This window comes from Rhinoraja longicauda, chromosome 2 (assembly GCF_053455715.1).
Source record: "Rhinoraja longicauda isolate Sanriku21f chromosome 2, sRhiLon1.1, whole genome shotgun sequence".
In the NCBI taxonomy this organism is placed as follows: Eukaryota; Metazoa; Chordata; class Chondrichthyes; order Rajiformes; family Arhynchobatidae; genus Rhinoraja; species Rhinoraja longicauda.
The window spans coordinates 77,045,643-77,062,114 of NC_135954.1; the positions used below are offsets into that span (position 1 = coordinate 77,045,643).

A 16,472-nucleotide genomic window follows, 5' to 3' on the forward strand; every position below is an offset into this window, starting at 1 on the left:
GTAATTGTGTGTCTTGTGTTCTTTATTGTTTACTGCCGGACCCTGACGTGAGAGGACGCTGGCGCTGTTTGTTCGCCGCTTCTCCGTCTGGACAAATCTTTTGTTTGTTTGTTTGTTTTTATGTCTTGTTTGCTCTGTAAATGTATTTGAGTTTCCTGAAAAGTGCTATATAAATTAAATGTATTATTGTTATTAAGATCTTCTGAATGATTTCTGGTATTATACAAACCTCAGAAGAACTCTTATAGCAGTTAACACAAAAAATAAATTCACATAATTCCCCTCGATATATGTATTTATTAACATTGTTATACAAAAACAAGAATATTGCTTCTTTCAGGCAGCAATGCAGAACAATTACATCACTAGTAAAATTTATATGAATCCCTTGAGGGATAACAAATATAACATTTCTATAAAATCTGTCAAATATTGTACCAGATGACCAATTTGGCAGTACATTCCCATATCATTCTGTAAACTTTTTATATACAGTCATTTATTTGTCATATATAATATACGTTTTGGACACAACTAAAACAGTGGGAAGAAGCCCAGTATCAATCCAATGCCAGCATATGAAAGACAATGAGATCTTTGGACTCATCACAGCCCAAGGCACATGAGTTCACGACAGAGAAGGCATAGAATCATACGGCTCAGAAACAGGTTGTTTCGCCCAATGATTCCGTGCCAACCACTGAAGCCTACACTTACAGTACTTTACTTGAGAAGAGGTACATTAAGGTGTCAGTTGCAGATGGATCAATAAGAGTGGATACGTTTCAGTTGCAGATGGATAATTGAGTAGTGAATCGAGGACCAGAGGACATAGGTTTAAGGTGAAGGGGAAAAGATTTAATAGGTATACGAGGGGTAACTCTTTCACACAGAGTGGTGGGTGTATGGAACAAGCTGCCAGAGGAGGTAATTGAGGCAGGGACTATCATAACATTTAAGAAGTAGTCAGACATGTACATGGATAGCACAGGTTTGGAGAGATATGGAAAAATGCAGGCAGGTGGGACTTCCAACTGTAAATTCAGCCTTAATTACAACACATATCCCTCTCATGTAAATGGTGAATCAAAATTATAAAACAATTTTTAAAAATCAGCTTTTTGATTTATATTTCACTGCATGCAATCAAATAATCCAGATGGTCTTAACAAGCTACCTGCTATTTAAAATGAGGATTCGGTTTTTTTAGGAAAAATACGGAAAACATTTATGAGAAATATTCAAAATTTTACTTGTTTGGAGATAAACAAATTATTTTGCAATCAGGTTGTAATTTTGCAATATTTGTGAGTTTGCGAACAAACTCTTATTTGATAACTCAGCTTCAAGTTTTACCATAGACAAAGGATAAAGTGGGTTATTTTTCACAGGAGTTTCATCACAATTTCAATAATGTAATGGGTGAAACACTGAGGAACTACATTACAAAGCCATTAAAAATAAATCTATTCAAGTTTCACGTTCATTTTGAAACTGTGCATTGATAAGTGCATGGTAAGCCCCTTCTTTTGCCAGGAGCTGGTTGTGAGTTCCTATTTCCACCACTCTTCCTTTCTGTATAACAACTATAATGTCAGCATTTTGGATTGTCGACAATCGGTGGGCAATGATTAAACAAGTTCGGCCCTGCCTAGCTTCATCCAAGGCTTTCTGGACAATCTGTAAAAAGGAAAAATAAAACAAATGCTAAATTTGAGCAGGAATAGCAAGGGTGCTGTACAACATGCAAGATGCAAAAAGACCAGTTCCAGCCTACAAATCTTTAAACATAGTGTAATGGCAGCTTCAGTCTTTTCCAGTAAAGTCCTTTCCGCTTGCCATTACTTCATAGGGAGTGGGAGTGAACTTGACGCAAACCAACAAAGAGATTTTTCAAACGTATTTTCAGTTTAATTAGTCGTTTATTGAAGTAGCGGTACAAACAGGTCTGTTGCAGGTCTGTGCCTCCCCAAGCTTTCAGCTCTCGTCACAGGTATGGTAAGAACTGTATCTCACCATACTCCCTGTGTGGGAGCCATTTGTGTTTGTTAGCTGTCTTAGCATGTTATATTATTTTGTATCTTGCTGTACTATTTTTGGACACTTGGGGGTTGTCATGAGATGAACACATATATGGACTGGGAGGAGCGATAATTAGGAGTATAATTGGGAATGCACTGACATAATGCTTTAAAAAATGGCGAGAAGCTATGGCGAGATAGAGTCTTTATCAAGTCTATGACGGGAGAAACACTATCTGTTTGTAACACTACTTCAATAAATGACTAATTAAACTGAAATGTCGTGAAGATCTCTGTTGTGGTTTGTGTCAAGAATGATCACTCTACTCCTTTCGTGAAGTGGTGACTAAAGGAGACGAATCGATGGAAAGGTTCGAAGTTGCCTATACCCTGTGTCTGATCGCTCCCGTCTCTGTGTCTCCAGGTATACCGCCAAGTTCTGGCTCCTCACAGTACGTTCTGCCCATATATGTATTCATCTCACTACAGCCCCCAAGTGTCCAAAATAACACAGCAAGATATCTAGACAAAATAATATAATATGCTAAAACAGCCAGCACAAACACAAATGGCTCCTACACATAGTAATGTTATAGTTCAGAATAAATAGTATCTATTATAGTGAGAAGCTATAATAAAATAGTGATAAATTGGGGTTCACTATTCAGAATCAGCACAGCACTAAATATATTGCAATTGTGGGTTTTTCTAATATTTACTAAAATATAATCTGTTTTATTCTCCAAAATAAGAATCAAAAGCAAGCCCTTTGTGAGGTTTCTTATCACTGCTAACTATTGCCATTCTAACATTACATATAGTGACATGCAAACCAATTTTAATTTTTGCTGTGATAAACCCTTTGTACATCATATCTTTGATATATAACGTTGTAGCGACCATAGAGAGTGGTTCTAGTCGTCGAACCCTCAGATTGGCCAGCAAGGTCGCGACCGTAGGGATTGGTCCAGAGAGCGACATCGCTGATTGGACAGCGTTGTCATGTGCGCTTTTGGCGCCCGTAAAGAGTTAGTTGGGAGACGTCTTCGAAGAAGACAGTGAGTTTTAATGGTTGTCCGTTATCTTGTTAAGAAAACTTTGTAATCGAATATTGCTGTCGCAATAAACTTCTTCAACAAAGAACAAGTTTCCGGACTCGCCATAACGTCATATCTTAATGCCAAAGAGATCCCAAGTTCCCTGTGCTTGGATAATTAAATCCCTTTGAATTTTATACAATTAAATGCATGCACCATAAACATAATATTGTTTACTTAATATAGTTGATAATTCAAGATTTGTAACCTTTTCACTTTCATTGTCCAGGGCAGATGTAGCTTCATCAAGGATTAGAACCGTTGGTTTCCGTATCAGAGCTCGGGCAATGGCTATTCTCTGTTTCTGACCACCAGAGAGCTGTGTTCCTTTATCTCCTACTTTTGTGTTGTATCCCTATTTAAAAGTAACTTGTTTGTTTAAATCCATCGAACACAGTATCATTCTAGTAATTATTACTTGAAAAAAACTTCAATGACCAATACAAGATGTTAATAGATGAAGAAATATAAGGTGTCAAACTTATTTATTCAAATTGTGTTATCTCTCATTGATGTACTGAATTATTGCTTTTTAAATGATTGCAAACTATCTGGAAGTCCATGCAAAATTTTGATCACTCTTTGTGTATAGCTTTTCATAGCATCAGTGCTAACGTTGCTTTTCATTGTTTGAAGCTGTGTTCCTTACTTCGCTAGAGATAAATTTAAGATAGTACTCCATATTTATTGTTTCCGTTCCATTAATTATTTTAATAGACCCTGTAAAGTCACTGCAAGTGGTTCATAATACAAACTCTGAAAGCTGAGATCAGGAGATCAACCATATCATTTTAAAAAATTTGCTCAAAGATGTCCAGACAGCTCACTGAGAACAGGTACAGCTTATAACCATTTCTATCCACATAAGTCAATTTGTAAACAATGCTTATTGCAAAATATTTTAGATAATGCAACAAAGGAGATTGAGTGAAAACATCACATAGCATTGCTCTTTTCTATCTTAAATATGTTCATATGTTTTTCATTTTTATCTAACCATATAATTATCATAAAATAAGCATATACAGATAGAATATTAAATACCAGTGTATTAGAAAGCACACAGAATGACATAGACTTACTTCAGGTAAACTTGTAATGAAAGTGTGAATATTGGCTGCTTTTGTTGCTTTTTCAATTTCTTCTTGAGATACAGCTCTGCTGTTGTCACCATATTCAATATTTTCAGCAATACTACAATCAAAAAGTATGGGCTCCTGGGATACAATTCCCAACTGTTGTCTCAACCATGGCAAATTAATGCTTCTTGTATCTTTCCCATCCACCAACTGGAAAAGATAACAAGTCATGATCCGTGCTGATAATAATGATGCAAACCTAAGAAAAGTTAAAAATGCTTGCGTACACACTATAGATCGTATTAAGTATGTTTTCATATTCGGCGGTATAGTCAACAAAGAATATCTATCAAATATTATTTGATATAAGAAAATAACTGCAGATGCTGGTACAAATGGATTTATTCACCAAATGCTGGAGTAACTGCAGGTCAGGCAGCATCTCGGGAGAGAAGGAATTCCTTCTCTCCCGAGATGCTGCCTGACCTGCTTAGTTACTCCAGCATTTTGTGAATAAATATTATTTGATAGTCTTGTGTTAAGCATACTGATATCAGCATTGATAGACAAGAAATAAATGGGAACCATTCGCTATTGAAAGTCTCACTTTAATAATTGATAACTAAACATTTTAAAAGGCAGCATTTTCTGTTTTTTTTAAGACAAAGTATTTTAAATGAATAAATTACTGGTTGTCTTTTCACAGTATTAATTTTTCTTACATTTACTGTTTGTCTTTATATTTTACTTACATTGTTGAACAATTATTAGTTTGTTTTATTTTTATTAATGAGATGCACGTAAATGGAAATTTGGGTTAAAATCAGAGACTGAGAGTTGCAAAGGTATCAGAAAAAAGATTGGAATTGCTTCCCTGCTGGAAGATTAGTCCCACATGTAGAATCAATAATATTTCAGTAAGATCAAATGGTTTATGAACTGGTTGCCGTCCTCTTATTAGTACCAATTACTGGAACATGAGATTGAGGAAGATCAAGGAAGCATAGTGAACAGTGAAAGGCTTGGATAGAGTGGATGTGGAGAGGATTTTTCCACGTGGGAGAGTCTAGGACTAGAGGTCATAGCTTCAGAATTAAAGGACATTCCTTTAAGGAAATGAAGAGGGATTTCTTGAGTCAGAGGGTGGTGAATTTGTAGAATTCTTTGCCACAGAAGGCTATGGAGGTCAAGTAAATGGATACATTTAAGGCAGAGATAGTTTGATTCTTGATTAGTACTGGTGTCACGGGTTATGGCGAGAAGGCAGGAAAATGGGGTTAAGGAGGCAAATAAAGCGTTTTTGAACTTTGAACGAAATTTGAGCTTGAACTTGAACTTGAAGGGGCAAATGGCCTAATTTTGCTCCTATCACTTATAACCTTATGATCATATAAGCAGTGGTTGAACAAATAGATTGCTACAAAAAAGAATGCTGGAGATTGAAGAAGACAGGAAAGTTGAAAACCCAACAACAGAAATTTTAATTCACTCAGCCTCCACATCGCAGCTGAACTCTTGGATAGGAATTTCCGATAAAATGTTTCCTTTTATGAAGTGATACTTACCACTTGTCCACCCATGACATCATAAAATCGTTCAAGTAACTGAACCAAGGTGCTCTTTCCACATCCACTCTTTCCAACCAATGCTATGGTCTGTCCTTTATTCACTTTTATGGTGAGACCTTGGAGAACCTCTGCATCTGGTCGCATTGGATAAGCAAATTTGACATTTTGAAACTCAATATTGCCTTCAAAGTTGCTCTGAAAATAAATAATTTGAAATGATTATGAGAATTCAGATATAAAAGATGTATTATAAGGGTGCAGGAAGGAACTGCTGATGCTGGTTTAAACAGAATAATAATAATAATAATAATATATTTATTTTATATAGCGCCTTAACACATGCACAAAGCGCTTTACAAATACAATTAACATAGAAACAAACAGACAAACTATCCTGACGGAAAAGCGGCGAATAATCAACGCCAGCGTCCTCTCACGTCAGGGTCCGGCAGTAGACATTAAAGAACACAAGACACACAGATACAATTTTTTACACAAAACAGCCATCACAGTGATTGCTCTAGGCATACCCTCACTGTGATGGAAGGCAAAGTCTTATCTCCTCCTCGTTCTTCTCCCGTGGCGCCACGAGGCAGTCGAGGCTCCCAACCCCTTGAAGCCCCCACCGGGCGATGGAAAGTCCCAGGGTCGAGCCGAGCAGGCCGATGAAAGTCCTGAGCCCCCACCGGGCGATGGAAAATGCCGCGGCCGAGCCACGCAGGGCGATGAGAGTCCTGAGCCCCCACCGGGCGATGGAAAGTGCTGCGGCCGAGCCACGCAGGGCGATGAAGGGCCTGCGGGCGGGTTGATCGTGCCTCGTGCTTCGGGGCGGTCGAAGCTGCTACGGCTGGAGCTCCCAAAAGCCGGTCGCCAGCCAGGGACCTGCGAGCTCCCGATGTTGCGGTCTGCAGGGCCCACGGCCGAAGCCTCCGAGATGGTAAGTCCAGGCCCTGCGACCGGAGTCTTCGAGGTCGATCCCAGCTGGAGGCCGCCGACTCCACGATGTTAGGCCGTTGCGCGAACGGAGATACGACACGGTAAAGGTCGCATCTCCGTTGAGGAGGAGATTTAAAAAAAGGTTTCCCCCAACCCCCCCACCCCCCCCCCTACATACACAGAATTAAAAATAAAACAAAACGTACATTTAACATCAACAATGACAAAAAAACACACACAAAAAACGGAGAGACTGCCGGTGAGCCGCAGCTGCAGAACACAGCCACGCCCCAATGCCCCAGAAGATAGACAAAATGCTGGAGTAACTCAGCGGGACAGGCAGTACATATCTCTAGAGAGAAGGAATGGGTGACATTTCAGGTCAAAAAGTCTGAAGAAGGGTCTCGCCCCAAAACCTCATCCATTCCTTGTCTCCAGAGATGCTGCCTGTCCAGCTGAGTTACTCCAGGATTTTGTGTCTATGTACTAAAAGAGACTACTCATGGCAGAAAGGCATTTTATTTAAATCATTTGTGAGCATTGAAATTTTGGATACTTTTATAGCTGACTGTTAAGAGTTACTTTCTACATATAATGTTGGATTCATGAGAGGTGGTCTTGGAGGGGAGGATGCTCCTCAAACTGTGGAGCATTCTGGACAATACAGCTTACCCCCTCCATGACACACTGGTCAACCTGAGGAGTACCTTCAGCACAAGATTGGTTCCACCAAGATGCAGGACAGAATGCCACAGGAGATCCTCCTTCCCTGTGGCTATCAAACTGCACAACCTCCCCCTTCTGTCATGGGGTAGACTGAGACTGACTCCCTTCCCCTCATATGTATTATGTATTTTGTGTTTTTATGACTGTTGGCAGATCAATTTCCCTCCTGGGATAAATAAAATTCTATCATATCGTAATGATGGTGGAAATTGACTGAATAGACACTAGTAATAATACTACTAGTGTTGTATTATAATACAATAAAAATAGAGATTGAGTGAAATTGATATCTGTGTTTGAGGATTCAATCTGATTTTTCTTTAATCCAATTTGAGCCCAATTTGGATGAACATTATTCCCAATATAATTTCCAAAATAATGTACACTTGTTGCCCTAGCATATTTTTCCATTGGTTTTGTCCCTTATACTTTGTGATATTGTTAAATTAGTTTTGTTCACAGACTTTTTATTCATCCAGGCAGCACCAGCAGAAGGGAGCTAAGACATTTTGGATTGGATGGGGGTGGGGGGTGGAATAGGGGAGATTATTCACATGATAGAAATATTGGGTTCAACAGGACGTTCTGTCTTTTCATCTCTGGCCTTGTCCAACCACCTGCATATCAAAAAACATTCCTCACCAGTGTCAAACTATTTGGCAGGCTTTGGCCTGGCCCTCCTTTCTTCCAGTGCTTTTCTGCCCCTACAATCAGTCTGAAGAGGGGTTTGAACCTGAAACGTCACCTACCATGTTCTCCAGAGGTGCTGCCTGTAAGAAGTGTAGACTTCCACAGAATCGTTAACTTCTAAAGTATTTATTAAGAACACAAGCAGGGAGCAAATCAGTAAACGTCCGCACAGTACACCACCAAAACCATCCTGTCCTAATCTACCAAGCAAAACTAAACATCGGTTTCAAAACAAATACCAGTCATGGATCATGGATCTGGTTGGCAATCTGAAAACCAGACATGGATCAATCCGAATAAACGGATTGATCTACATCTTCCCTTTTTCAGACTAAAAAACTACAGCTACTTTCTAGCATTCAAATACACAACAGTACAGCACAAAACAGAATGCAATTGCAAAAACAGCAGTAATGGGAATATAATAGCACATATTGTAGTAGCAGCAAGCGTCCTGGGAGTCTCTAGACATAGTCCTTATATCTAGGGTTGGGCTTACAAATCCGCCCCGCACGAGTCTGATACGGCCCCTCAGAGGTACCCCTCGCTGGAGATGATGCGACCGGCATGGGCTTCCCCGGGGATCGTGCCACAGGCCTCATAGGCGATTTGGATGTCGGAGGCAGCTCCACGGATGGTGCGTTCACCGATGTTGAATTTGTCTCCTTCGCAAGGGGCAGCTCTCGAGCTGTGGGTGACGAATCATAGTCACCTCCTTCCGGCCATAGCACCTCGTCCGGGTCATCGGGCAACCCGTTTAAGTCCCACTGAGATGGCATCGGTTCATTTACCGGTAAGATGTGTCTCCGGTTCCGCCTGTATAGACCTCCATCAGATTGAACGAGGTAAGATCGGGGCTCCGCGCAGACCCCCTTGACAATACCCTTGCGGTCGTATCCCTTCGGGGACTGCAGCCGGACGACCTGACCCTCTGACAGCGGGGGTAAAGGGCGACTGGATCGGTCGTAACTAACCTTCTGGGTTAGTCGCTTGTGGTGCAGTCGAGCCTGAATGGTGGAAGGTTCGTAGACCTCCGGCTGGAGCTGCTGCTTCGAAACGGGCAAGGTGATGCGTGTCCTCCTGGACATCAGGCGCTGAGCCGGGGAGCCCAGCGTTGAGTCTCGCGGAATGTTGCGGAGATTAAGAAGGTCTAGGAAAATGTCCGAACCTGACCTGCTGGACTTCTCGAGGGCCTGCTTCGCACTGCGGACCGCCCGCTCTGCTAACCCGTTCGACTGCGGGTACTCCGGACTGCTGGTGATGTGTCGAAAGCCCCAACGCTTCGCAAAGTCCTGGAAGCGCTGGCTTGAAAACTGTCCAGCATTGTCGGAGATTAGAGTGCAAGGTGCCCCATGGACCGAGAAGTGCCTGCGGAGCTTCTTGACTACTGTCGCGGATGATGTGGAGTGGAGCACATCGATTTCGAACCAACCAGAGTAGGAGTCCACCAAAACCAAGTACTGGTGCCCATGCCAGCCGAAAAGGTCTGCGGCTACTAGGGACCATGGGAGGTCAGGAACAGGGTGCAGTTGTAGCGGCTCCTTCTGCTGATGTGGAGTCATGCTGTTGCAGACGGCGCAAGACTGTACCCACTGACGTATAGTGTCAGCCATGCCTGGCCAGTAGAACATGTCTTTGGCCACCCGCACGGTGGCATCTGCACCAGGATGCCCTCTGTGTACGGCATCATAGTACTCGCGCTGGAGTGAGGCTGGAATCACCGCCTTGTGACCTTTCAGGATGACCCCGTCGTCTATAGTAAGCTCATCCCTGATAGGAAAATAGGGCTGAACGGTCGTCGGAAGTGAGTGCTGTTTGCACGGCCACCCGCGTCTGATAACGGATGCGAGTTGCTGAAGCGTGGCATCTTCAGCCGTGGAGGCCACCAGTGCGTCCCGACAAGAGGGAGGTATGTGGTCGAGGGTTAACACCACCATGGAGTCCCGCTCGGAAACGTGTTGTGCACAGGACCGCAAAGGGGCACGAGAGAGTGCGTCCGCCAGATGCAGGTCCTTGCCTCGTTTGTAAACTAAGGTCACGTCATATTTCTGGAGCCGTAACATCATACGCTGCAGTCGCGCCGGAGCCGCGTGTATGGGCTTGTTCATAATGGTTACTAAAGGTTGGTGGTCTGTCTCTACAGTCACAGGTTGGCCAAAGATGTAGTCATTAAACTTTGCACAAGCGAAAACCACCGCCAGCAGCTCCTTCTCAATTTGTGCGTACCTGGTTTCTGTTTCCGTCAACGTTCTGGACGCATAAGCAACAGGCCGTTCCGCTTGTAGACATGCAGCACCGAGACCGTATTGGGAAGCGTCGCAGGTGAGTGTGACAGGCCGGTCAATGTCGAAGTACGCCAGTGTAGGAGGGCACGACATCTGCATTTTTAGCGTGTCGAAAGCTCGTTGTTGCGGCTCGTCCCACAACCAGGCAGTGTCTTTGTGCGTGAGCTGACGCAGTGGAGCCGAGAGCTCGCTGAAATTGGGGATGAACTTCCCGAGATAGTTGACCATGCCTAAAAACCGCTGTAGGCCGGTAACATCGGTCGGCGCCGCCATCGCACTGATGGCCACCGTCTTGGAGGGGTCAGCCTTGAGCCCCTCACTGGTAAAGACATGTCCCACGTACTTCACCTGGTCAACACGGAACCGACACTTGCGGGGGTTGAGCTTCAGGTTGACCTCTCTGGCACGCTCAAGCACCCTCTTTAAATTATCATCGTGTTCCTGTACATTCTTGCCAGCAATGATGATATCGTCCACGATGATGGAGCACGGCAAGCCATCAAAAATTTGTTCCATAGTTCGTTGGAAAACCTCACTGGCCGAGCTGATGCCAAACGGCATGCGAAGGAAGCGGTAGCGCCCAAACGGAGTGCTGAAGGTAGTTAGCAGGGATGAGACATTGTCCAGGGGAATTTGCCAAAACGAGTTCTTGGCGTCCAGCACTGAAAATACAGAAACCTTGCCCATGCGAGCAGCTACCTCTTCCACGGTGCGCATGGGGTGGTGCGGCCTCCTCAGAGAGGCGTTCAGGTCCTTGGGGTTGATGCAGATTCGGAGCTCTTGTTTGTCTTTCTTGACAGCAACTACCATTGAGGACACCCAGTCCGTAGGATCCGTAACGGGCGTAATAACTCCAAGCGCTGCCATCCTGTCCAATTCAGCCTTGACCCGGTCTCGCATTGTAACGGGGACACGGTGGGCAGGACGCACCACAGGGCGCGCGTCCGGGTCCAAAGCAATGGAGTATGTGACCGGCAGCCTGCCCAGCTCGTCGTCGAAAAGGTCATGGTATGCAGAGAGGATGCGCTGCGTGGAGTTAGGGCTAAGAGCCAGTTGATGCACGGCCTCGCTGAACGTGACCAGTCCCATGTCAGTGCAGGCAGCGGATCCCAACAGTGTCTCTACATCGCCCCTGACAACGTAGAATCGCAACACTTGCGATTTGTTCCGGAGACTACACAGCAGCTTGACCTGCCCAATAGGGTTGACGTGACTGCCACCGTACGCCACAAGGGTGGCACTGCAGGTGGATAGTTTCTCTGCCTCCCTGGGATTCCGAACACGGAGGAATTCAGTCTCAGACACAACATTACATTTGGCCCCAGTGTCAATTTTCATTTCCAGAGCATGGCCATTCACCATCACTGTGGCCGTGGGTTCGCTGTTCCGAGCACCAACCCCCCCAGTGGAATGCACAAGCAGCTCGATACCGTCGACCTTGGGCCTTTCGTCTGGACTGTTATCAGAGGATTCTGATAAGGGCTCCGGCAGGACCAGGTGCACAGATTTTTTAGGTATTTTCGCGGGGGCATCGTGAGCCCTGGACCTGCAAAATCTCCAGAAATGGTTCCTCCTTCTGCAGCCGTGGCAGATTTGGCCAAAGGCAGGACATTTCTCCCTGTTCGTGACATGAGAGCCCCCACAGTTAGAACAGTTTGTAACAAATCCTTGCTTATCTCGTTGTACATAACAAGGTGTCCCAGGCTTTCGTTGTCTTGGAAACGTAGTCTGGACGGCATCGATTCCCAAGGGTGTGGAATGTTGTGCCCCGGACAGCGTCGCGGCGTTACGGTTGCCAATTTCGTAGTTTGCACAGAAAGAGACAGCTTTGTCCAGAGTCAAAGCAGGGTCGCGGATAAGCTTTCTCCTTAATTTATCGTTCGCAAGCCCACACACCAGCCTGTCCCTCACAAACTCGTCGCAGAGTTGTCCAAACCCGCAGCCCTTGGCTGCCTTTTTAATAGCACACAGAAACGATTCAATTGTCTCACCGTCATTCTGGTGACGAGAGAAAAACTTCACCCGCTCCACAATGGGGTTCGTCCGAGGTTCGCAAAGCTGGCGAAACTTCCTTATCAAACACTCCGGGTCCTCTGCCGATTCCGCAGGGGTCACAACCGAAGGTGCATCGCCTACCGGGGGATGAACAATCTCCTCCGCGTAGACGAATTGCTGCGCTCGCTCGTAAGCCTCATCTCCCGCGAGATTGAGGAGCATGTAGGCCCGAGCCGTGGCAGGTTTGTCGTGATGGACGGCACGAATAAACACATTATACTGCCTCTCGAAGAGGCGCCAACGCTCACCGATCTGGTCGTCGAAGACGAGAGAGTCCGGTTGTCGGAATGTCCCAGCCATGTTATAACAGTAGAAATGAGCTGAAACAAATCCACAGTACTTCTGACACCATGTAAGAAGTGTAGACTTCCACAGAATCGTTAACTTCTAAAGTATTTATTAAGAACACAAGCAGGGAGCAAATCAGTAAACGTCCGCACAGTACACCACCAAAACCATCCTGTCCTAATCTACCAAGCAAAACTAAACATCGGTTTCAAAACAAATACCAGTCATGGATCATGGATCTGGTTGGCAATCTGAAAACCAGACATGGATCAATCCGAATAAACGGATTGATCTACACTGCCTGACCCATTAAATTATTCCAGCACTTTGTATGATTTTTTAAATATAAACCAAAATCTGCAATTCCTTGTTTCTACTTGTCTTTATCTGTGGACTGGGAGAGTCCAATGTCCAAATAGTTTGTGTGGTTTAACCAAATCCCTATTGGCATAATTCAGAAGATAAACCATTATGTGGATTATTTGAAAGAATATGTGAGGCAGATAATTCAATATATTGAAGGCACAAAGAACTGCAGATGCTAGAATCTTGAATTGAACACAAAGTGCTGGAGCAACTCAACAGGTCAGGCAGCATTTCTGGAGGACATGGGTCGAGACCCTTCTTCAGACTAATTGAATATATTACTCTGGTGGAGATGGCATACTCTAATAGGTGAAGCATGCTGAGTGGTGGGAATAGTGTTTTACTAAGCACACCAAGGATGTAGAAACCTAACTGGTGTCTATGATTTCCTCTTTTATTTGGTGATTATGACCTTACTTGGAGTAGGCATTTCCCCACACCCATGTAGTATTTTATATAATCTTAAATACTTTATTAAAAAGGTAGATTTTTGAAACAATCATGATAGGGCCAGTGTGTTCTGCCCACAGATGAGCATGATGCTACTCTAGCATTTCATACAATAAGTTTAGAGGGAAATGGATCAAATGCACACAAATGAGATTGGCACAGATAGACATCCTGGTCAGCATGGACAAATTGGGTTAAACGGCTTGTTGTCATGTTGTATAACACAATCTCCATGGAATCTATACGATGTTCCATTTAGAGGCATGTAAGGAAATATAAGGCAGATCAAAAGCTTGGACAAAGGGAGGTATTTTAACATGTAACATGAATGAGCAAAGGTGATGATTTAAGGGAAGGTATGACAGAATCTGAGGTTTGCTCGTTTGCTAACTGCCAATGGTCTTCTGATTCGATTCAAGAATACTAAGAGTACATAATTGGATAGATATTGTAGCAGGCTTTTGAGTTTATAGCAGGCTATAGTAAATTACAAGGATAGCTAGGGACAAAGTGAGGATAATTGTGAGGATAATTTTGAAATCAAGGATAAGAATTATAAAATTAACATGTTGGTTTATGGTGAACAATACGGCTCGAAGTGATAGCAACAATTCTATGGGCAAGTTGGGAAGAAGGCCAGACAGCATTGTGTTGGCATGGTCATGTGTAAAGATAAAGAAGGCATAGATGTGGATTTCAGCTGAAATCAAATCAGATGCATGTGATTCTCGAAAAATGGAAAGAGACACTAACATGAGATTGGGAACTCAACAGAGGATTAAATATGAATCAAGTTCTTAAAACTTTGGTTCAATTTCAAACAGGTCTAAGCAGGGCAAACCATTTTACCAGGAATACCTTGTGGTGATTCAATCACCAAATGGTGTGAGGGAAGCACCGCCCACGTTTTTGGATTTGTTTCTGAATTATGGTCCTCTTGAGCAACTATAAGAATCCCAGGAACTTTCCATTAAAACGTAAACAGTTAATTACCATTTATTTAATAGGAATGAAAGCAACAATATGTAGACAAGTAATCTTAGTTATGTAAACATATTTGGCATTTACCGGCTTTTCTCCCTCTTCACCGCAGCTGTCAATTAATGACTTCCTTTCAAGAAGTTGAATTATTCTTCGTGTAGAATCTTTAGCTTTGGCATAGTTTGGTGCAAATGATGCTGTTTGTCCAAGATAGATAGCACTCAATACAATGACAGCAGCAACCCTGAAATTATTTGAAAAAAAACTTGCAATGAAAATTCACATTGTTCGTCTTTAGTTTCTTGGGATAGCAAACCAATTATTAATCAAATGTTTTGCCGGAGCTGGGCAAATTATACAAATGATGCAGCCAATATTTTCCATATTTCCTCTTGTTGACCTATTTCAAAAACCTCCATCGGATTTGTGAGACACGATTTTCCATTCCCAAAGCTGATTATCCCTAATCATTTTATGCTGACCTAAATGCTATCCCTAAGATTCCCCACCACCAAAATTCCCAAGATTAACATCAGGCTCACAGGCCTGTAGTTCCTTGGCTTGTCCTTGCTGCCCTTCTTAAATAATGGTATAACATTTGCATGCATCCAATCATCTGAAACTTCACCTGTGGCTGGTACAATATTTATTACTTTTTGGGGGATAATATAACAAAATATAATCTTGAGATGCTTGCTCAACTTATGCGATGGACAGAGATTTAAGATGACCAAACCAAAGTTGTTAAATGTAGAAATGTTTTGTTAATCCTGTTCATACACAATGCAGTATAGATTTAACCATATAAAGGCAACTATAGATCAACTATAGCAATTATTAAATCAATGGCATATTTTAGAAAGTAACTTACAAGAAAACATCTTCAAAAACCATGAAGCAATTTACAACGAGCCATGCTCCAAATCGGAAAATTGCAGCATTAGCGAAGAAGGGAATAGCTTGTACTATACCATAGCTTAAGCCAAATAAAGGAGCTTTCCTATATGTGGATCTAGAAGAAAAATCACACCAAAATATTAATTAAAATTTGATATTTTAAACGGTGAATTAATAAATGGCAACAATATATTTTAAAGTCAATTTATTTGCTGCATTGAGTATTGAACAATTACAAGTTTGTAATTGGGTACAACATTTTATTTAAAATATTGGGGAGAAACAGTTTCATGAGAACATTTCTTTGCCAAAGAAGCAGCAGCAAACTGTTGGTGGAAAATTCCTGAGGCTGTTTCCTCTGGGGTATGTTTCCTCTGGGGTAACAAATGGCAATTGTGGAGGTTAGTGTGAGTGGTGATCACTCTCTCTAAAGTTCAGAAATAACCAAATACTTGTTTTTCTTATTTTGTCATCCTTTTGCATCTTTGATATTGTTAACAATCAAAACTATACAAAACATTGACATGAAAGTCCGTGCCAGGTCCCAGAGGAGATGACAGTTGCAGTGATGATGCCATCAAAGGACTATTTTTGCTGTGCTTCTTCCAGCTTCAATTATATATTCCTATTATAAGGATTGATCCAAAATAAGTTTTCTTTATCATTTTGTATGTCACTATCTTCTGGAAAATTTGTATAGTCCGACTCAAAATATTTGATGGTCTCGGACTGATGAGAACCAAACTCAAATTCTACTTTCTTATCCTAGTCTATGTTTTTATTAATTTCAGATTAACATCACAGAGAAATGTGAAATGTGAAAGGTTTCACTTTCATATTAAAAATATGACAAATCGCCATTTGATTTAGGATTTCCTAGCTACTGGGCAACTATACATGGAACAATCCTCCCTCTTTCGCAAAATATACCCGTCATGCATTGAGCGAAAAATAGTTATGCTTCAATTCCCAGATTTGAGAGAGAGATTTTGAATTATATTTGGCGTTAGTTTGATAACATGGATAATTAGAA

General features: G+C 42.5%; 1 protein-coding gene across 1 annotated transcript in view; it reads right to left on the bottom strand.

The window, feature by feature from the left end:
* Positions 1 to 299: 299 nt before the first annotated feature.
* Positions 300 to 16,472, bottom strand: part of LOC144605985 (ATP-dependent translocase ABCB1-like) — a 60,881-nt gene continuing 44,708 nt past the window's right edge. The window contains exons 20-25 of the mRNA XM_078421722.1: positions 15,414 to 15,554; positions 14,630 to 14,786; positions 5,763 to 5,960; positions 4,201 to 4,407; positions 3,327 to 3,473; positions 300 to 1,680 (exon numbers count right to left, since the gene is read on the bottom strand). Coding sequence (XP_078277848.1) covers positions 1,471 to 1,680; positions 3,327 to 3,473; positions 4,201 to 4,407; positions 5,763 to 5,960; positions 14,630 to 14,786; positions 15,414 to 15,554 — 1,060 coding nt within the window. The 3' untranslated portion in view covers positions 300 to 1,470. The remainder of the gene's footprint in view (positions 1,681 to 3,326; positions 3,474 to 4,200; positions 4,408 to 5,762; positions 5,961 to 14,629; positions 14,787 to 15,413; positions 15,555 to 16,472) is intronic.